This window comes from Phaethon aethereus, assembly GCF_964289735.1.
Source record: "Phaethon aethereus genome assembly, chromosome: 1".
Taxonomy (NCBI): Eukaryota; Metazoa; Chordata; class Aves; order Phaethontiformes; family Phaethontidae; genus Phaethon; species Phaethon aethereus.
Window position 1 is genome coordinate 6,937,343 of NC_138575.1, and position 22,069 is coordinate 6,959,411.

Here is a 22,069-nt window from a genome sequence, read left to right on the forward strand (position 1 = left end):
TTATTGTTCCCTTCTTTCTTTCTGTCCTATTAAACCGTGTTTATCTCAACCCACGAGGTTTTTCCTAATTCTCTCCCCCGTCCCGCTGTGGGAGGGAGAGTGAGCGAGCGGCTGCGTGGTGCTTAGTTGCCGGCTGGGACTAAACCACGACACTGAAGTCTGATGTGTGGTTGATATGTTCAGTCATTTCAACACCAAAATCGTTGTCGATATATTAACAATCTTAATGATTCTTGCTATTTCTGTTGCAGATGAAAATTAGGGCTTTATAGGTTTTAGTGTTCTCAGGTGATGACACTGCGTGGCATGTAGGTCTAAATACTTAGTATTTAATACAGTCTAAAAACCATCAGGCACAGAGTCTATTTTTGCTAGAGGTGGTCTATGTAACTAAATGTTTTCAATGCTAATTAAAGCATTCTCATACAATGATGAGTGTTAGACAAATACCTTGTAATCAGGCAGCACTCCAAATCTGCTCCTGTGTTCACACTGGATATTGCTGATAATTATCCTCTTCCCAATTGTATTATCATAGAAAACATAACTGGAAGGGACACTGAGATGGGCTTATCCACTGCATTCTCCTGCCCCCAGCTGGATCAGCTATACCTGAAGTTGCTAAGTAAGTATACCTTTTTTAAAAATGTATTAAAATAATATCTTGTTCTTTACTGTTTTCTTTGCAGGATTGAACAATGTTTTATTTCCTTTTGAGGGACAGGAATGGTTTGGATTAAAGAAATAGTTCAAAAAAAGCCATACTTTTTGTTTTTTTCAGAATCTTGGACAGAATGCAGCTACAAATTACCTGTCCATACAAGGAAAGGAGACTGGCTTCTTCGTCCCAGCTGTCATGTTTAGACATAACTGGAAGGGGAACAGCAGGCTTGTTCTTCCTACAAAGAGTAACAGAGTCTCCTAATGATAATAGCAGGCTTCCAAAAGCCAGAAAACTACTTCTGAGCAATATCAAGTTATGCAGATCTAGTAACAGGAACAGGACCAACTTATCCTCTTGGATGCATGTCAGTCTTTTTTTACCAATGAGTGGAAGCTGTAGGTGTACAGCTGAGCAGGATGTAGTTCACAGCCCGTAACATTCCTCATATCTGAACCCCTTCTCATGGCAAATCAGGGTGAAGCTAGAAAAATAAAATGGGGATTCCTCAAGATAAATTCTAATCCTTGCTCAAGCAGATAGGAGCAGGTGGAAGAAACAAAGAGGCAGCTCAATGTGTTCCAGGGGAACTCCCTCCGTGGAGGCCAAATCCTGAGGTGGCCTAGAGCTGATGTAGTGAAGAAACAAGGAGACATCAAAACGTCACTTTTTTCACATCATGTGATCAATGAGGCTGTGAGAAGCCAGATTTAATTTAAAACTAGCGTTAGACTTGCTTTAATTTAGCTTGCAGATACCTAGCTTTAGTTCCTAAATTTGAAGATCTGGGTCAATATTTTCAACACATTAATGCAAACATCCCTCCTTGTACACTGTGTTTCAGTCAAGTCCACTTAAAAAGGAAGTTCAGAAGGAGAAAAAAATAAACTATAGATGTTCTGGCTCTCATCTAAAATGAGAGCAGTCCCCATTTCTGGAGGAGGTAGGTCTCAGATGGGGAAAAAGCAAACCATGAGAGCAGCTGCCAAGGCAAGAGTGACAACCACCCCCAGAGCCATTCTACAGTTCTGGCTCGACTTTCACCCACGTTTACTGGTTGTTCCAGCCTCTGTGCTCAAAATCTCTTTATATTTGTTATTCAAACAATCCTCTTTTCAGTATCTCTTCTCCTGTCTCTTTTCTTTCCATTCGTGTCCTCATAACTAGTCTTACATCACCACATACTACATAACATACATGCTTGCTATCAAATTGCAACCTTCACTTTGTACAGGTACATTAAGCTGATTTTCTCCAGCTCTGAGCTTTCTTGGAGCAGGGAGTAGAGAGTCCTGTGTGGGGGAGCCTCATACTTTCTCAGCCTTAGGCATTCGTGTAATAAACTTGATTTACCTTCCTAATGTCCCTGTAATTTCACTTCTATAGATTGATACAGACCTAGACAACTGATTAATGTTAATGTGCACTGAAGAAAAGTAGTTGGTCTTCTATCATCAAAAAGTTGTGCAATTATGTACTTATGCTGCTCTGCAATTTGGGGAGCACCGGGGAGTCAAGGTGCTGCCTGAATTCCATTTTGTACTGCTGTGGCTCTGAGCCTGCACAGATATTAGCACTGCATAGCCAAAAGCTGCAAGTCTTCATGAACCACCACGAGTTGCCGCTAGCGTCAGTGCTTGAGAATTGCTGTGCCAGGTCCAGCAAGCCTGCGGATGGAAACCTGGTGCCAGTGCAGTCCGTAAGAATCCAGCCATCAAATTCAAGCAGGACTGAGATAGAGCTGGCGTGCAAAGTCAGACACTCAGCAATTCAAATGAAACTTCATGCCATCGTCAGCAACCAAATCTGTATGTTCATGAAAAACATGAAGAACGTGAAAAACTCCACAGCCACAACTAATTCATATAATCATATTTTGTTTACCTCAGATGTCCAAATATGCTGTTCATCTCCCTGAAGGTTCCTGCTGAGAGGAGTAGTGTCGGTTGAGGTGCCCAGGTTCCTAGAGCTGAACGTGCCAAGCACAAGAAGTACTCCTGAAACAAGAAGAAATTAAAAAAAAGTAGAATTTAAATAAATTACTAGTTAGAAATGGTCTTTTTTGGCCTTCTCCAGAACTAAGCACATAAATACTGATGAAGGAGATATGCAGGTAGCCGTGTTTTAAAATAAGTGATATATTAAAGTACATAATTTTAAAGAGACCTAGCCAAACCCCCATATTTTACATACTGTACAGATCTAATTGGACAAAAGATGTACCCAGATTCAAGTAAATTAATGTCAGTGGGATTAAGTAGCACGTAAATTGGGGAAGCATTTGATTTCCTTGCCTCTGATGAGAAGAGAGGGGGAAATCTGTGTGCACATGTCTTTCCTGCTGTCTTGTGAAGCCTGAGCACAAGCTTCTGATACAAGCGGAATTAAAAAGTGAAAATAAAAACAAAGATAAACTAGTCTGCTGGCTGTTTAAAATAAATGGAACTCTAAAAATTCATTAATGTGATTAGTTCATTAAAATGTTCATTGATAATTGATAAGTTCATTACTATTTTAAGAATCTTTCCAGTACTTACCAGCTCAGCTCTCAATAAGACAGTTACACAGTGATGAAAATCTCTAGTTTACTGTAGCGTTGCTGCTGTGCAGGAGGCTGTGCTTCGTGAAAACAGCAGCGTAATTTTAAATGTAGGAGGTTAACATTATCGTGGAGGTTATTTTAGCCTGGCCTCCTTTGGAAATATGGTCATACTCTCTATCTCCTGCTACATTTGACAGCAGCTTGGGGTTCTCGGTGATCACCTCTCTTGAGAACACCAATGGCCGGACAGAGACTAGAAGACCCAAACTATCACCCCTAATAAAAGAAAAGCTGCAGAGTTCGCTGGGCAATCATCTGTTGTGTTTGACCTGCCAAAGCCCTGCACTCCTCACACCGTAGCACGTCTTGCTCAGTTGGTGGACAGGATGATAGGGAGGACTGGAGGTACGGTGGGGGAGTGAGAGGGTAGGCAATGCAAAGTGTTAGGGACATGGCAACACGAGTTATTTCTTCAACTACAGAACCAGTGACGAGTGTTTTCCACAAATTTTAATTCAGTCATTACTGTCACAGTAACCCGAAGTTCCCGTTACATATAATCCCTTCTCTTACAGTGGCACATACACAAACGCACCGTGTCTCGGCTTCCTTCCATGGCCCGTAACTTCTCGCTGGGCGAGAGGCAGGGCTGCGTCTGGCTCCGAGCGGTGCATATCGCTGGGCACACGCATGCTGATTAACTGGTCGGTAGGTCACACGAGCTCCATGATCACTGCAGCCTTTTCCTCCCAGTAAGCATTCATTTCTGTCTTTTTGTTCTCCTCAGCAACAATTTTCCTGCAACTTTTAACATCTCTTCTCTTTCAACCTCCTTGACAGATCTGGGAGACTGGCAGACATCCTTCCTGGAACCTTTTTTTTTTTTTTCCTTCAAAACTAAAATAATCCTTTATCATAAAAATGCCCCTTTTAATTTGTGGGTTAGTATTCCCTAAATACAGAATAATTTTCTTTGCTCATTATGTATTCATATTTCCTCTGCCTGGAAACAGGAACCACGAGCACTTTGACACAGAGAGTTACAGGATGTTTCTCCACAATATCAGACAGCCGTGTTGGATCAGGCCGTCGCCCCTTCCTTAGTGCCAACACACCGCGAATTGAACATGTGTGGCCGCGAAAAGATAAAACGGTGCAGTGAGAGTACGGGGGCCAGCCAGCTTACGGACCCAGCCCAGATCCCACCGGGCGTTCCCTCCTGTGCAAGGGAAGAAAGTGCACGCCAGCTCCTGGCAGCTCGGCTGGTGATTCCATGTCCTGCTGCATGGCTGTCACATTGCACAGCACAGGGGACATAAGGTGTAAGATAAGACAGTATCTTAACCACATTAAGATACGTAAGTCACTGACAACCCATTCATGAGCAGCGTTCTAGATCAAGCCTCTTGCAACAGAAGTTTCACCTGAGGACACCTGAAAGCATCCTCCACCTCTCACCCCAGCCCAGTATTGACATGCCTGGCTTCAGCTCCTAACTGAACTCATTTTTCCTGTGACTATGTTAACTTTTCTACCCAAGATGGATTTAGCTGTGTTATCCCCTTCTGACTTCGGTGGTACCAAGGAACTAATTAGGATGCTGTCATTCTCCTATTTCCCTATAAAACTCACACTCGTTTGTAAGATTTGGGTATTCTTATTGGATAAAAATCCTATTTAATTGAAAAGAAATTAGTGTTTTCCCCAGTTCTAATATGATGCCTCTGGTGGTTGTTATGGGGTGAAAAGAAAAGGAATGAAATGAAATGACCTGAAAATTGGCCAAAGGACAGGAAACAAGTGAACTGGAAGAGGCCAGAAAATTCAACATATTTTGCTATGGGAAAGAAGTTACCGGCAGAGGCGGGGCAAGGCGGGTAGAGGGTGTAATTTTGTGGTGAGAATTGTCATTTGCAGACATGGCTTGGAGCAAAGCCACACAACAACAGTGGCTGTTCCCAAGTACGGAGAGCTTTTAGGCTCTTTGGTTCCAAACAGCAGCTACAATTTACCTCATCTTTCACAGCAATGTTTTTAGCTGTAACCACAGCAGAGAGACATTGACGTAGAATCATGGAACAGTTTGGGTTGGAAGGGACCTTTAAAGGCCATCTAGTCCAACCCCCTGCCATGAGCAGGGACATCTGCAACTAGAGCAGGTTGCTCAGAGCCCCGTCCAGCCTGACCTGGGATGTTTCCAGGGATGGGGCATCTACCACCTCTCTGGGCAACCTGGGCCAGGGTTTCACCACCCTCATTGGGAAAAATTTCTTCCTTCTATCTAGTCTAAATCTGCCCTCCTTTAGTTTAAAACCATTACTCCTTGTCCTGAGGGGTCTGGAACTTCCTGACATCTGGAAGTGGATCCTGAGGTACAGTCAGAGGCTCATCAGGCTCGGAGGATTCTGGTGCTCCGTTCCTCCAGTGAGGCCCCTGGGCTGAGATCAGCATTTGTTCCTTCAGTGTGGGCGAGAGGAATGTTCACACCATCTGTGAGAGGCATCTGACCGGTTTCCCTTGGTTCCCTGCGCAATCAGTAGAGAGAAGCAGGCAGCCTGAAGAGGCATCGGGAGCAGGCATCTAATTCAGACGCTCTGAGCAGCCCTGTGGAGGAGCGCACGTCTCTATTGATTGTGCAGGGATTGCAGGATTAAGTATCTAAATTGGGAACCTAAGGTTAGACACTCTGAGGACAGGAACGAATACCACCTTTTTTCCAAGCTGGTTAGAGCCTCCCATATATTTCATAATTCTGATCATTTTTCACATCATAAGTATCTCATAATTGTAAGGCACATAAAAAAATCTAATGCTAAAGCCAGGGAAACATGAATCACTTGAAAACTGCTGAGGAAGTGAGGACAATGAAGGATGAAAAATGAGTGTGGGGAGGATAAGAGAAAAACAGCAAATGAAGAGGAACAGGGATGGGCCCAGTGACAAAAGGGCTTTGATCATTCATCTGGTTCTCAAGCTGAAGGGAAAATAAGTAGCATCCATTACATGGAGCAGTGCTGCCACACAGTGACAGAAAAAGCTCTGAGCAGTAACTGCAAGAAATTGCAGCAGTGATGACACTGGGAGCTTTGTGTTTAATGTCAAAGCCAAACAGGACACTGGCCTGTTTGACGAAGGAACGCTAAATGTGATTACAGGAGGCGGCGGTATTGCCAGGTAAGGACCTAATCTGAGCCTGACTGGAGTGGCAGGTACTGAGACCGGTTCACAGGATATTACAAAATATCAGTGGCAGTCATGGAGTTAAAACTCAATTTAAGTCCTTTCTTTTAGTAGAATAATCAATAATTTTTAAAAATAACGTTCTCTTAGAGTACAGACTAAGCTTTTCTGACAGTCTGATATACATTAATTCTATAGCTGATTTTGAATTACTAGAAAGAAGCCCCCCCTTTCTAAAGAGAAGATTGATATATGTCATGTTTTCCTATGACTAACATAAATCAGAATAATATATTTTCACATAAAAAAAACAAGGCTATCTAACAAAGAAGGTTAGATAGCAGTCATATGAATTCCAGGAGTGGGCAGAATAGAGAGCCCTTAGCTTCATGCCCTTAAAAATCCCAGCCCAAGTGAGTATTGTCCTGAAGTTTCTGTGCTATTTCTATCTTAGCATCAGTATAGAAAACTTAATTGTTTAAGGATGCAGTAAAAAATGCTATGTGGACAGCACCCATCAAGAACTGATAGGACTCAGCTCAGAGTTCCTTGGCTAAAAAGGAACAAATATGCAAAATCTTTCTTTATCTTTTCTTTAGGCTGTCCCAGAGGGTTTCACATCAGAGAAACAGTAATGCATTAATCTATCTCTTGGCTAGCAGAATTCACAAATAGGAAAATGAATTCTTTTCCTTGGCCTGGGTGCAAGAACAGGGCCCTGCTCTCCCTGTTATCCCGGAACTACTACACACCTGACCAGAATTAAGTAGTCCCTGAGTTTTAAAGGTGCTGAAGCCCTCTAGCTCCCAGTGGGATTTGAATGCCTTCAGCAGTGTTGAAAATCAGGTCACAAGATCCTCTGGGAATGCCAACATTTCACGAGAAGTAATTTGCGTGAAGCTCAGCTAGGGATATGCCGGCCTCACGTTCCATAAAATAGTTCCAATTTTTCATCACAGCATCCCAGTTAATAGGTAGAAGTGTCCTTATGTATATATTTACTCACTTACATACGTGTGCATACATGTGTTTTACATTTCAGATTCATCCTAACAAGGTCTGCCTTTGCCCCGGGATGACACTGACCACTGGGATGAAGCAGGTCCTCCCACGAGGTGCATGTCCCATCTGGGCCATTGAAAGCCAAGGAAATAAAGACACTAATAAATACTTGTGCTTCATAAAGAAGGGGATCCTGTATACTGTCCATGCTGTCCATGCATGCTATCTAGCAACATTATAATGGAGACTCCCGAGTGCTTTACAGCAGCTAAGCACACTTGAATTTCAAAACATCTTTTTCTAGCACAGTGTGATACCCTCAAAGTTTCTGTACTGATCTAACAACGAAGTTGCGTTATCTCCCTTATCATCTCCCTCTTTATTTTATATGAAGGATCAACCCAGCTAAAGGTTAGAAAAGTCCCATCTGGTACTTGCAATGCTGGTTCCTAGCTGTCTCCAGTTGGAAGCGTGAGCTCAGCCATAACCACAATGCTGCTAGCAAACGCTATAAAAAGGAAAGCTGTCTGAAAAGTTTTTTCCAACACTTCCTCAGAGAAGGCAGCAGCAGGTCTGTTTAATGCATCGGGGAAGTGGCAGCCAAAAAAAAGTCTGTAATGGGGGTGGGTGTGAAAGGAAACATGAGGTTGTCAATCAAAGTGAAAAAGAAGAGAATTTCCAGGGAGCTGGAAACACTATATTAAAAAGAAGCTTTTTGGAGAACCAAAAATTTTTTTTCCTTGGAGATGGACAGAAAAAGGACAAGAAAATGGAGAAAGAGAAGGAACTGGAGGGAAAAAAAAAATTTGTAATTCACAAGGCCAGTGTGAAAGAGGTCACTGGCCAGAGTTGCAGGTGACAGATCTCCTCCCAGAGCTAGCACACACACTGTTCACTGTGTGCTGGCCTTTGCCACACCAGGCAAGGACTTTGAAAACTGCTGTGATCTATTCAAGATGACCTCATTTGCTTCTAAATGGTCTTTTTTTTTTTTTCTCTACAGATTCCTACCACATATTAGAAGTAAATTTTGGAAGAACTTTTCAATGAATCACCATGAAGTACAACCAACCATGAGAAAATGAAAATGGGCAAGTGAGGAAAGCCCAGTGCAGACGTAGCTCTCAGGCTTATCAGTGTCCTTCCACACTTTAAAATACACATAAACCCACTATTGCTATTACAGTAGAGCCACAAAGCCCAAATATCTGACAGGTCATTGTTGTAGGCATTATAAAATCAGTAAGCAGAAAGTGCATCCCCACACTAATCTGTTACTATCTTACTAAACACAAAACTCAAGTGGTTCTTTTATGAGGCTGATACTCAGAACTGAAAGGCCACAATTGCCACTACAGTCAGAAGAAGCTGCAGGAGTTCAAACAGACGTTGATGAAAACCGGAGACATATTTGGGAACCTACAAGTACTTTGCTAGAACTCACAAGAATGGGGAGATAAGGAAGCAGAAACACTGATTTACATTTACAAAGAACATATGCTGGACATATATGTCTGTGATATATCTATATGTGTGTGATATGTCTATGATATATCTATTTTATTTTAGGGTACCTACTGCTCAGCCAGAAAACGGAGCGCAAACGGTGAAGAGTTGCATGTGCATAAAACACATGAATTACTAATAATTTCCTCTAGCATTTAGGAAAGTATACACTATGAGTAGGTGTGAAAAGGAAAAGCAGGGAATCATGACTGCAGCACCTCCATGTCTCCTTGAAAGACACTGCTTGGTCTTTGGGCCTGTCAGCTTCTCATGGCAGATGAGATTGTTCGCTAGCTGCCGCACCCACACAGCTGCTTCATTCCCAGGAGACTGCCTGAGCCAGGTGTGAAGAAAGAGAGGTCATTGCTCTTGTGAGTAAACACAGAACAGAAGAATGAAAGAAATGTGAGAGGTTATATTGCAAAGTGACATTTTCTGGAAGACCTATTTTGAGTAATTGGGGTCTGCAGAGAGTTGTGCATCTCAAACTAGAAAGATTTACTATGCTTCATACCAGTAGCTGGCAAAGGAGAGCTTAGAGAGAGGTTCAGCAGAAACACAGATGGAGAGGGACGCACCTCCCCAGATCCATCCCTCTGGTAACCTAGGCAAAGACATCATATAAGCCCTTTTAGAAGCCTCCTGAGCTCCCTCTTAAAACAAACAAACAAACAAAAAAAAGCCAAACAAATAAACAAACAAAAAACCCCCCACCAAACCAACGAACCAACCAACCAACCAACCAGATTTTATCCATGTGTCTTCTAGAGCAGGGCTGTTCCACAGTCTCCTTCCTCCGGTGGCAGTAACTGCTCCTTCAGTGCTGCCTCAAAGATGCTAATGCTCAGCGTATACCCATTTGCTATAGTGCCAGCATAGCTGTCCATCTTACATAGTTTTTTGCCTTCTCAGATTGCAAAATGCCTGTCCTCTAGAGACCTCTTAAAATCACTTTTCATCTTTTAGTTTCTTGGATGCAATACACAGATTACAGACTGACTCCGTGGAACCAATTAAGCTACCTAAGGTCTTCTCCACAACCATTCCCCAACGATGAGCTCCCCCTGAATAAATGATGATCTTACTAGTTCCCAAGTATATGACCCCACGCCCTGTAGTACTGAATTTCATCCCACGCTGGTTACTCTCGGCCTCAAAGCGCTCTCATTCTCCCTGCACAGCACAGTTGTCCTCTCCCTCGACGACACATCCCGACTTAGGGGCACTGACAGGTTTTCTCAGCACAGCCCTAATCTCCATCCCCTGGTCCCAGATGGAGATGGAATCTGAAGAAACTAGAGCAAAAGCCAACATTTTACGACCCTGCGAGGTCCCCAAGACAGTCATTAATGAGTGCCACCTCCCCACCCAGGTCTTCCACACCAGGAGTCCCCGTGGTTCTGCAGCCAACACCCTGGACACCAGGTCCGAGGCCTGACCCGCCGGGCGCGGGCGGGTCTATGCCGGTTCCTTCAGGCTTGGCGGCGAGCCGGCTGGCCGGGCGGGCCCTTCCCCGCCGGGAGAGCACGGCCCCGCGGCGGCCCGGCCCCCGAGGCCGCGGCTCCGGCCCGGGGCGGGCGGCAGTAGCGAGCCGCCCGCCGCGCCCGCCCAGCACTCATGGCCGCCGCCGGGCTGTGGCGGCTGAGAAGGGCCCTGGCCGCGGCCTTCAGCAGCGCTGCGGCGGCGGGAACCGGGCGGCCGCCCCCGCCGGAGAAGCTGACGGTCCGGCGGCAGGCGGGGGGCGTGCGGTGAGGCGGCGGCGGGCGGGGGCGGGGAGCGGGGGGGTAGGGGCGGGCAGCGCTGCGGCCCGTACTTGAGGCGCCGGGCGCTTTATTGCTTTTCTTGTTTAATAGTAACCCTCTTTGTACGAAACGGCTTTTACAGCAACATTATCTTGAACAACCCGAGGAAGAGGAACGCCCTGTCCCTCTCCATGCTGCAGTCCCTCAGGGAGGACCTGCTGCACGACGCCAAAAGCAAAGACCTCCGAGTTATCATCATTTCAGGTACTTCCGTCATTTCAGGCCGACGGAGGAGAAGGGAGGGAGGCCGAGGGAAGGAGGAGGAACGGGATAATACGGAATTTCAACTGAAATCTCTCACAGAATTACAGAAAATAGGCGAGGAAGGGACTTGCATGCTCTTTCCCGTACAGTGGGCCAGAGGCATGCGGGGTATCCTGCGGGAGCCGTCGCCCTTCAGGCCCTGCTCTCATGCTGTTCTTTTATACTCACCCCAGTTTCCACTCTCATTTTTGAACAGGGCATTAACGTTTGACTTTGTTTTTGTTATGTTTTTGTTGATAGTTAACGCATCTAAGAAAGAACACTAGGAGACATTTCAAAACGGCATTTCAGTCAGGTTGTGCAGTGTGTTACAGAGCCGATGAGCTGCTTCCTTTTGCAAAAACTATCAGAAGATTAAATAATCCGTTTAAAAACTGTATATAAAGAATACTGTAAACAGGTTCTAACAGTTATCAAACTAAATAAATAACATTCCCAGATACAGGTTTTCGTGCAGAAACAGGCGGAGCTGGTGTGACACTTGTTGCTTTCAGTGGCCAGTGCAGGTAGAAGTAAACAAGGCTCACAAGCTTTCTTCAAATCATGTGCGCTGTTCCCTGCTCTAAGCCAGGATCAGCCTCCTTATCTTTGCTGCTGGTTTGTCAAAACTGTTTTTAAAACTCTCCGATGAAGGAGAGACCATAATATCAATACTGCATCTATAAAACATTATCTCTCAGAGCCTATTACAGTTTTCTTCCATTTAGGTATTAACCTGTAGAGTACTTAAAGATAATGAAACTTGAGCTGTTCTTAAGCCATCTTTTTTTCCTCTGCTATTTTAAGATAGTCTTCCCCTGCCCCCCTTCCAAACATCTTGGAGAAATAGGTTTATTAACCTAGGATGCTGCAGTGTCCTGTACGCGGAGGAAAACACTGTGCATTAGTGCACATGCACAGGAGTGGAAGTAAGCTAACTTCACAGGGGTGAGTTTAAATATATATATTCAACACTTCAAAGAGCAGTTACAAGTTTTGTGAAACATTTCAGGTTCTGCTTTGGAAGCACAGTGGTCTGGGAGTTTGCGAGCATGGTTTAATTTGGTTTTTTGTTTTAGTTTAAAAAGAAATTGCATGTTCCTGTTGATTTCCAATTCCATTGCTGAATGGAATGTAAAGAAGAAATCTCAAGAAAATAAAAGACTTCTCAGGGAGCGGTTTGAGTCTTTAACACAGACTTTGCCGTGGATTCTTCTTCAGTGAGGCACAAACACAGATGTGATTAATTTCCAGATATGTATTGCTGACCCCATGAGCTGACTGATGTTAATTGTGTGGTTATTTCTGGGTACACCGTGCCACAATAATCTGGTCCGTAAGAAACAAATGCAAAATGCATAGGTAAGTTTGTATCTGCATAGCTGTAGCTGGAAATGTCACATCCATACAAATATCTGAAAAGTTCTGCAGGATTCAAAAACATCAGATTGGTTTATTCCTATGGCAGATACCCTCATAACAAAGGAAAACCATTGTAAAGATAGTGTACCCGCAAAGGGTGTTTTGATCTTAGCTGCCACTGGAGGCAAGCAAATCCAAAACTGAGGTCCACAGAAGCCTGCTCTTTTGCTGCCCAAACCCTGGGCATGCTTTTTGGAATTCTTAGTTTTAGCCGTGGAGGAAAAGATGCCCCAACCACCCTTCTGTTTCTCCTCTAGCAGAACAACCTTTTTTCTTTTTTTTTTTTTCCCATTGTGGCTTTGAACACCACAACACAAAAATCTTGATGTTTATTTATAGCAAAAGTTAATCATTAACGCTAGGTACAATAAGTAGGGACTAACTGTATTTATTAGTCTGAGAGCAGAGCACTCCATCCTTGCTCCAGCTGAGTAGTTTACATTGAACCAAGGAGCTGTTTAGCGTAGTGTTCTTACAAGAAACTGGGCTCGGAGGTCTGAAGTGCCTCATTTTTAACTGAGTTAACTTGTAATGGAAAAAAACTAGGCCTTTAAAAATGTTTATGGGTGTTACTGCGGTTTAATGTTGCACTGTGGAAGTTTGAAGTTGTTACAAAGCCCAGAAGGCAATATTTCAGAACTTTGTGCAAAACTGCCTCCTGAAGCTCCTTTTTTTTGACCATTGACACCTCTGTGCCGTTAATGGGGGCATTGATATGCTACTACCCTGGGTTTCTTGGTTAATGCAGACTGTCTTTTCCTGAAATGTTTTGCAGCTGAAGGACCTGTATTTTGTTCCGGCCATGATTTAAAGGAACTGTCAAGTGAAGATGATGTGAAGCATCATTCCCAAGTATTTGAAATATGTGCAGAGGTAAGCAGTTCTTAAGTGCCACCCCTTTTGCCTGGTGTTAAGAGCAAGCAATGATACTGGTTTAAGGAGAGCTCGTCTGCTAGCTAAAGTGCAGACCGTAGCTCCAGATTCCTTGCTTTTTGCTGCTCTGCCATTCTTAATACCTAATCCTGGTGAAATTATGTTTTCCCTGGATTTCTCTACATGCAAATAAAAGGGCTAGAATGCCAATGTGCATGTCTCCTGCAATGGGTACAGTTGTGGCGTGTTCCTTAGATGAGCCAGTGTTCCTTGCAGCTGAGTATTTGGGCAATATGTCAGAAATAGTGTGGCCAGCAGGTGTAGGGAAGTGATCGTGCCCCTGTACTTGGCACTGGTGAGGCCACACCTCAAATACTGTGTTCAGTTTTGGGCCCCTCACTACTGGAGCGTGTCCAAAGAAGGGCAACGAAGCTGCTGAGGGGTCTGGTGCACAAGTCTGATGAGGAACAGCTGAGGGAACTGGGGCTGTTCAGTCTGCAGAAGAGGAGGTTGAGGGAAGACGTTATTGCTCTCTACAACTACCTGAAACGGGGTTGTGGCAATGAGGGTGTTCTCGTCTCCCAAGTAACCAGCGATAGGACAAGAGGAAATGGCCTCAAGTTGCGCCAGGGGAGGTTTAAACTGGGTATTAAGAAAAAATTCTTTACTGAGAGAGTGGTCAAGCATTGGAACAGGCTGCCCAGGGAGGTGGTAGAGTCACCATCACTGGAAATATTCAAGAAACATGTGAATGTGTCACTTCAGGACATGGTTCCGTGGACGTGGTGGTGTTGGGTTGGTGGTTGTACTTGATGATCTAAAGGTCTTTTCCAGCCTTAATGATTCTGTGATTCTGTAATGTCTTTCCTAGAAACCTAGCGATAACCACCTTCAAATCCTTTGTGATCAAATGTTCTTTCCCAGCATCTAGTGAATAACTCAAGACCAGCTTAAACATCAAGTAGACAATGTGAAAGTAAGGTCTGACTGCTGGTTGCCCAGTCAGCAGACCATACAAGTTCTTGTTACAAAGGCACAGAACTGGAGGTTAAAGTGAATCCTGGAGCCTTTGGAGAGAATGGCAAAAGTCCTTTTGATTGTAACGGCACTAGAATTTGACACCTAATCCTGCTCAGTGTGACCACAGAAAGTAATTTGAAACCTTGTGTTCTAGTTCCTCCAGTAATAATGATCTCTGTACACATTGTTAAGCCCATATTTAACAAAAACCACGTGTGAAAGTTACCACTGTAGCGCCTTCAGTGTAATATGAAGCAGTCATCCTGACAGCTTTGCCTGGATTTCATCTTGGCATGCTGATCACAGAGAGGTAAGCACAAATATGACTGAATGGCAGGTTAGTCTCTTCGTCAGAAAGGAGCCAAGTTCCAATAGTTTAGGAGCCAATAGGTGAATTATTTTGCAGTTGCAGGGCAGAATACCAATGTTGTCCATGGAAAACCAAACCGTGCAGCTTTCAGGTCACAGAATAGGAAAGAGCAAGCAGAAAAAGTGTGAAACTCACTGCGTAGAGCAGGGAATCAAGAGGTGGTGAATTTCTCACTTCAAGTACCAGAAGAATGTAAATTCTCTTGTAGGTATATCTAGCATTGTGGCTATATTCAGGATTAATGACTTTGATTAATTTGGTACAATAAATAGGGACTAACTGTATTTATTAGTCCGAGAGCAGAGCACTCTATCCTTGCTCCAGCTGAGTAGTTTACATTGTACCAAGGAATTGTTTAGTATAGAATCCTTACAAGAAACTGGGCTTTGATTAATAAAAGAGAAATAGCAAAAAATAACAGAATGTTAGCATTTAGAGTTAAAAACAAGGCTAGCTTTCTTTGTGAGAATGGTTCCCTACTGTACAGTAAGTTTAGTAAGGTGTCATTATTATGAATAAAAAATGGTAATACCAATTTCAGATTAATATTCCTGAGACCATGAAATTCAGAGATGGGGAGATACTCAAAACCCAACTGGACACAGTCCTGCACAACCTGCTGTACTCCAGCCTGCTTGAGTAGGGGGATTGGACTCGATCTCAAAAGGTCACTGCCAACCTAAATGCTTCTGTGAAATTGGCAATGTAAGTTCAGGAAGAAATTAAATATAAGAGAGAAAATGACTCTTGAAGTGATCCTTTTTCTGATGTTCATGGTAGTGACGAGTGTTTTAAACTCTCTACCTGAGTATTCTAAAGGGATTTAAGTTGCTCATAAATCACAACTCACTATTATCCCCATGGAGGAAGAAGGTCTTACTGTTAAATAATAATGTCACTTTACAGGCAAACAGAAATAGTGAAATTAATTTAGGCTTATTTAGGATCTTAACTAACATCTAAATTTTAGTTGTCTGGTAGAATAATTGACTTTTGGGGGTTTTTTGGTCAATAGAGAGAGAAAGGTACTTTTCAGGGCTTCCAAAATGGGATCGTGTCTTCCTAAATTTCAACACTTCAGTAGAATGGATTCTAACCTAAATGACATGCCTACAGCATTGTGGACTAGGGGGTCCAGGGCATTGGCCAGGTTTTCAGGAACCTCAGCTCCTACATCTGCCTGTGGCTGGTAATCCTAAGATCACCTCAGCTGCTACACCTCTGTTTCCCCATTCATACAGTGTTAACAATACTATAAATTGCAGTATCTGAGAACTAAGTATTTGCCACATACAAGTTTGAGACAGCTGAGAATATCACTTCTCCAGAGGCTTTTCAAATGCAAAACAGTAAGTACCAGGGTTTTTTTTTAGAGAAGCAGTTGACTTTGAATTTTTAAAACCACAAGAGTATTCTGTAGTTGGTTGTCTGCACATGTGTTGTCTGCATGTTCTTTTATCCAGATAATGACTGTAATAATTTAACTAGCGTTTTCTATCTTCAGGCATTAAAATTAGGTGAGTTTGTTAATTCCCACTGTATGGAAGGAGAACCTGAGTTAGAAAAGTTAAGACAAATTCATCTTTCTTAACTTTAGCTATCTGAAGTTAGATGTCCAGCCTTCAAGAATTATCTGAGAGAGAATGAGAGAGTGAGTGTGTTTTCCGCAAGCAGGAAAAATTGTTTCCTGGCAGGTAAGTCTCTCCCTGGAATACAGAGTAAGCGTAGAAAGACATCCAATGGTTGTGTTTGAGTGAGATCATCCCAGGCTCGAGATCATGCAGAAACCAGAGAAAGGCTGGTTTAATTTCTTGGGACAGACACTTCTGTTAAGTCAGTTTTCCATTATGGATCTTTTGCATTAAAACAGGTTTTGCAGAGAGCTTATTTCTTTATTACTGAACTCCAATTAATAAAGCTGAAAAATGCACACATCGGGTGTGTGAAGCAATCGCAAGTTTTAGAACAGCCCCTGCTTAAACTTGAGGGACTAACTGACCACTTTCTTTTGTGCATGCAGGTTATGACTTTAATCCAGAAACTTCCAGTACCAGTGATTGCCAAAGTAAATGGCTTGGCTACAGCAGCAGGCTGTCAGCTTGTGGCAAGCTGTGACATTGCAGTGGCAAGCGAGAAATCTCAATTTGCTACTCCTGGAGTAAACATCGGACTGTTTTGCTCCACACCAGCTGTGGCCTTGGGCAGATCTCTTCCAAGAAAGGTAAGCTTCCTTCCCAGATACTCTGTGTAATTTTGCAAGAAGTAGGTTCCCTTGTTAGGATTTTTAGTTCCATTGTCTAAACTTTATTTTCCTGCAGTACAACATTCAAAATACTTCATTGCAAAAGACATCTTCATAACTCTTTGGACTGGGAAAAATAATAAAGGGATGAACTCTCTTTAGGGAAAGCAGCTTCCTACCGATGCGATTCCAACCAGCATGAATTCATACCAGCAGCACGCTAGCTCAGCAATCCCTTTCCTTTCCAACAGATAGCTCTGTGCATTAGACAGCGATGTTCTCCCCTGATGAGGACACCCCTGCAAGCTCAGGATATCAGTCCCACCAAGATATCAATTCTTGCCAGGCGATGACATTTCACTGCCAGCATGATCTGCCTGGGTGTAGATCAAGATGCTTTAAATAGCATCTAAAACCCTCCTATACTTTCTTCCTGCTTTATTTCCTACTGATTGTGACTACACATCTCTCATTGCATAAACAATAGTATGATCTGTAAAGCTTCCGTAAACTGAGAAAAGAAGTTTTAAGTTCTGATCCAGTTAGATTCATGCGGACAGACTCTCCAAGCCCAGGAGGGCTCTGCTGAGATGCAGTGACTTAACTGCCCAAGTCCAGTTGCTGGATAAGAGCTTCAGCTTTCAGTTTCCCATCTGTAAGGCCATCCTGTTCAAATATGGTCTGTCTGTGTGTTTTTTTTCCAAGCGTGCTATAGTGTACAGTTATAACTGTTTCTGAATTAGTATTTCTGGGGTTTATGGTTACCTTTTTAAAATGTGTGGAATTTATTTTTCTCTGTGCCACTTTTAAAAGTAGCAAGAGCATTCCCTACAGTTCTCAGGATTACTGATTTTACCTTTTATCTAAAGAAATGTTGCCATTGTTTGTAGTTAGCAGAGCAAAGATACTAATGAGGATAATCAGCTCTTACAATTCCAGGCATTGGACAGTTGCATCAGGAGTGATGAAAAAAAATTCTTAGTGATACATAACATTGAGTAGTCACTGCATATTTGGGAAATTTTTTGATTTGAAACCTCAAGTACAAGATGCTGGAAATTTTTTGGGGAAATTTGGGAATTTATTTGATTTGAAACCTCAAGTACAAGATGCTGGAAGCAGCAGGAGACTGAAGTAGATGCAGCCATAAGAGGGGCATATTTAAAAACACCCCAACCAAACTTAAAACTGAGGCAGGTATTTTCAAACTACATATCGATGTAGTAAATCTTTATTTATTATGTCATTTGGTATTGCAGACCATCCACATCTCTCTTAATTCCTGCTGCAATCACTAGAGATTGTGGGCTTTTGAAAAGAAATCCAGAGGTGTCAGCCTAGGACAAATGGAATCAGTGGGCAGGTTTGAAAACAGGACAGCTTTAGTCCTTCTCTTTGCTGAAACCTCTTAACACTTCCTTGGCAGTTTAAGAGGCCAAAAGATTTAAATCTTACATTTGTCAAAAGAATAACTTGTACTTGAAGGAGGAGGCTGAAATTCCTCAAACAAACCAAAGCAATAAGGCAGTTGAATTGACTTAATACAGTATTTTTTTTCTGTTCAGGTGGCATTAGAGATGCTTTTCACGGGTGAACCTCTTTCTGCCCAAGAAGCATTAATGCACGGGCTTGTCAGCAAGGTGGTACCAGAAGACAAGCTGGAAGAAGAGACCATGAAAATCTCTCACAAGATATGCGAAAGCAGCAAATCCATCCTGGCATTGGGGAAAGCCACCTTTTACAGACAGATGTCACAGGACCTCGATACTGCTTACAGAATGACTACTCAGGTCATGGTGGACAATTTGACTTTGAGAGATGGGCAGGAAGGTATTGAAGCCTTTATTCAGAAACGTAAGCCTGTCTGGTCACACTCTCAGGATGAGAAGAAATGAATCGTGCTTCTAAGCTAACCTTAGCTATGCTTCATGATTCGTCACGCAGTTGCCTTTGGGAACTATTTTTGTCCTTACTGAAAGTTAAGTTTCTCTTCTTACATATGCCAAAGACACAATAAATTTATCCTAAGTATATAATAAATATTAAGAAATATCAAAACAATTTTTTTTCCAGCAATTAATTTAATCTGTAGTTTTAGAAGGAACTCTTTGCTGCAAAATCAGTTTAATATGTCCCAGGTTACTTAGGGAATCACAGGGACTGGGAGAGAGCTCAGATCACCCTGTTCAGTACCTGTCCCCATAGTTCTGGATGAGAATTTCCATTTAGTGATAGATAGATAGATAGATAGATAGATAGATAGATAGATAGATAGATAGATAGATAATAGAGAATTAAAGGGCTTGGACACGTTCTAGAGATGATGGTAGTACACATCCTAATGGATTCCAATGCTGTTTATATGTTACAGACAAAAGCCCGTAACAGTAGTCATTGCTTCTTATGAATATATCTGCTTACAGAGTCACAGAATCACAGAATAGTTTGGGTTGAAAGGGACCTTCAAAGGCCATCTAGTCCAAGCCCTCTGCAGCGAGCAGGGACATCTGCAACTAGAGCAGGTTGCTCAGAGCCCCATCCAGCCTGACCTGGGATGTTTCCAGGGATGAGGCATCTACCACCTCTCTGGGCAACCTGGGCCAGAGTTTCACCACCCTCATTGGGAAAAATTTCTTCCTTCTATCTAGTCGAAATCTGCCCTCTTTTGGTTTAAAACCATCACCCCTTGTCCTATGGCAACAGGCCCTGCTAAAAAGTCTGTCCCCATCTTTCTCATAAGCCCCTTTAAGTCCTGGCAAGCTGCAAGAAGGTCTCCCCGGAGCCTTCTCTGCTCCAGGCTGAACAACCCCAACTCTGAGCCTGTCCTCACAGGAGAGCTGTTCCATCCGCTGGTCATTTTTGTGGCCTCCTTTGGCCCCGCTCCAGCAGGTCCATGTCTCTCCTGTGCTGAGGGCTCCAGAGCTGGACACAGCACTGCAAGTGGGGTCTCACCAGAGAACTGTATGTATTACTAGTTTGTGTCCCTCAGCAAGTCCTGTTTTCTCACCATCAGTTCAAGCACTTGTTTTGCTGTTGACTCCAGTGAGGCTGAGCATGGCTTGGGGCTGTTTTGGTTCACAAAGGGCACATTGCGAAAGCCACTGCCTGTGGGCTTCAGCAGAGATTCTCACCTGGAAGTGTTTTGACCCAGCTGTAATTTTCAGGCTGTATGTCTTCAGTTTATCACAGAATCTAATTAACAGTTAGAAAGTCCATCCTTGTGCTCAAAGCTGGGCTTTTACTGACAGTGGAGCAGTTCAGCCATGGATTTACGGTCTTGACATCCTCCAACAACAGAGATTCAGCACTGTGCCACCCTCCTGGTGAACTGTTTTTTCTTAATGTCCAGTCTGAGCCTCAAAAGAAGCATTTTTTTGGCCATTGCCCCTTGTTATATTATCTGACGTTATTGAGAAAACTTCATCTCCGTTATCTTTGTAACTCTCTTCAAGCAGTCACCAGCTGCAGTTAGACCACGCTTAGAGTCCTCTGTGCCAGACTGAACAAGTCCACCTTCCTCCACTCTCCTTGCAGATCACGTTCTTTAGGTAACCAGCTTGGCAGCCCAGCAGCAGACTAATTCCAGTTTCTCAACATCCCTTTTGTACTGGTCATGCCAAAACTGGACTCTATTCCAAATATGGCCTTACCAGTGCTGAGCAGAGGAGAACAAAATATTCCCCCCCATCTGCTGATGACTTTCCGGCAGTCAGTATTGCTCAGTATGCATTTTGTCTTATTTGTGATGAGAGTGCACTGTTGGCTCGTGTTCAGATGGGCATCCACCATAAGCCCGGTTGCAGGAGGACTGCTACTCTGCCAGTCAGCTCCTAGCCTGCACCAGTACTTGGGGTTATTCTTCCCCAGGTGCAGAACCTTGCAATGCTCCTTAGGTTATGGTTCTTCTGGATTGATGCCAGGCTGTTCAGTGTGTCAGACATTCCCCCAGTTTTGCATCATCTGCAAATTTGCTGAGGATGTATTACTGACAATGATACTGAACAATGTGAGCCTCGGTATTAATCTATGGTGATCAGCATGGGATGCTTCTCAGCAAAGACTTTTTTTTTCTGAAGTTCCACATAACCAAATCATGAAGACTCATCCATTTCCTACTTAAATAGGCATCTAAGAAAGTCCAGGTGAATCACTGTATGGATGGGCCTTTTCTTCTTTGTTGACAGTAAAAGTAGCATAAAGTGCTTAGATGTCTTCAGTTAGATCAGATGAATCCTACCTACAGCTACTAAAACTCCAAATGTGGAAGTATCATGAATCAAGAAGGATTTTTTTAAGGTATGTTTGCTCCTGTGTCCTTGATTTCTTGTCTGTATGAGTGTTAGTTCATTTCTCCGTTCTCTGGAGTGAATTGGATACCCAGCAAAGTCCTGGGACTGTTGTCTCCAGGGATCGATTACCCCTAGGCAGTATGGATGAGTCCACATGAGCTTTGGCTCGCTCAGCCCTTCACAGTGCCCTCATACTATCCTCGTAGGCCTCGCTTAACACTCCTGAGCATCCTCAGCATTGTGCTAAAAAACACCCTGCTGGCAGGCCTGCCTGTTATTTTGGGCACTTTGAACTGAAAAACTGCTGCAATGAAAATTCAACACTTCTGTCTTCGGGCCTTTGGGCCATGAAGGTGCTGTATGGAGCTAGAGGAAGCCCAGGCCAAGTGCTGTGCAATGCAGTTGCTTCAGGTCTACTTCGGAATGACCTACGCCCCTCGCAAGGGCTGTTGTTGGTAGTGTCAGCCTTGTTGTTGCCCCTGGTACGAGAAGTGTCTCACGGTTCAGTCAGTCTGCCTCCCGCGTAGCAGCAATGGGCTCTGTCAGATGCACTGCTGGGATCAAGGCGTTGAATAACACTTTACTCCCTGAGTAGCAGAATTAAATTCTGTTATTCCTTATACTGGAGCAAGACCTGGATAGTCTGGAGTGAAAATCTGCCTCTTTCTAACTGGCCTACACATTTTCATTCAAACCAGTGATATAAATACTCGTATCGTTTACACATATACAGCCCCACAAAGCAATTCTATTTTCCATCTACAATGCCTATTCGGGATGAAAAGAAAGCAATTTCCAGTTCTGCTGCTATTTTTAATTTTAGTAACGGAAACTTGCATTCACCATTAAAAATAGTTTGTTTCTGTAGGCTGAAAAATGCAGATTGTTGGTAATAGTTGTTTTAAAAATATAAACTT

The 22,069-nt window shown here is 43.3% G+C and overlaps 1 protein-coding gene across 1 annotated transcript; it reads left to right on the plus strand.

Moving 5' to 3' along the window:
- Window positions 1–10,508: 10,508 nt before the first annotated feature.
- ECHDC3 (enoyl-CoA hydratase domain containing 3) lies at window positions 10,509–18,857 on the plus strand (the record flags this gene model as incomplete). The annotated part of the gene is made up of 5 exons (XM_081997868.1): window positions 10,509–10,639; window positions 10,776–10,963; window positions 13,134–13,231; window positions 16,642–16,842; window positions 18,429–18,857. 5 exons carry the CDS (start codon window positions 10,509–10,511, stop codon window positions 18,756–18,758), a joined length of 948 nt encoding a protein of 315 aa, XP_081853994.1. The 3' UTR covers window positions 18,759–18,857.
- Window positions 18,858–22,069: the final 3,212 nt, after the last annotated feature.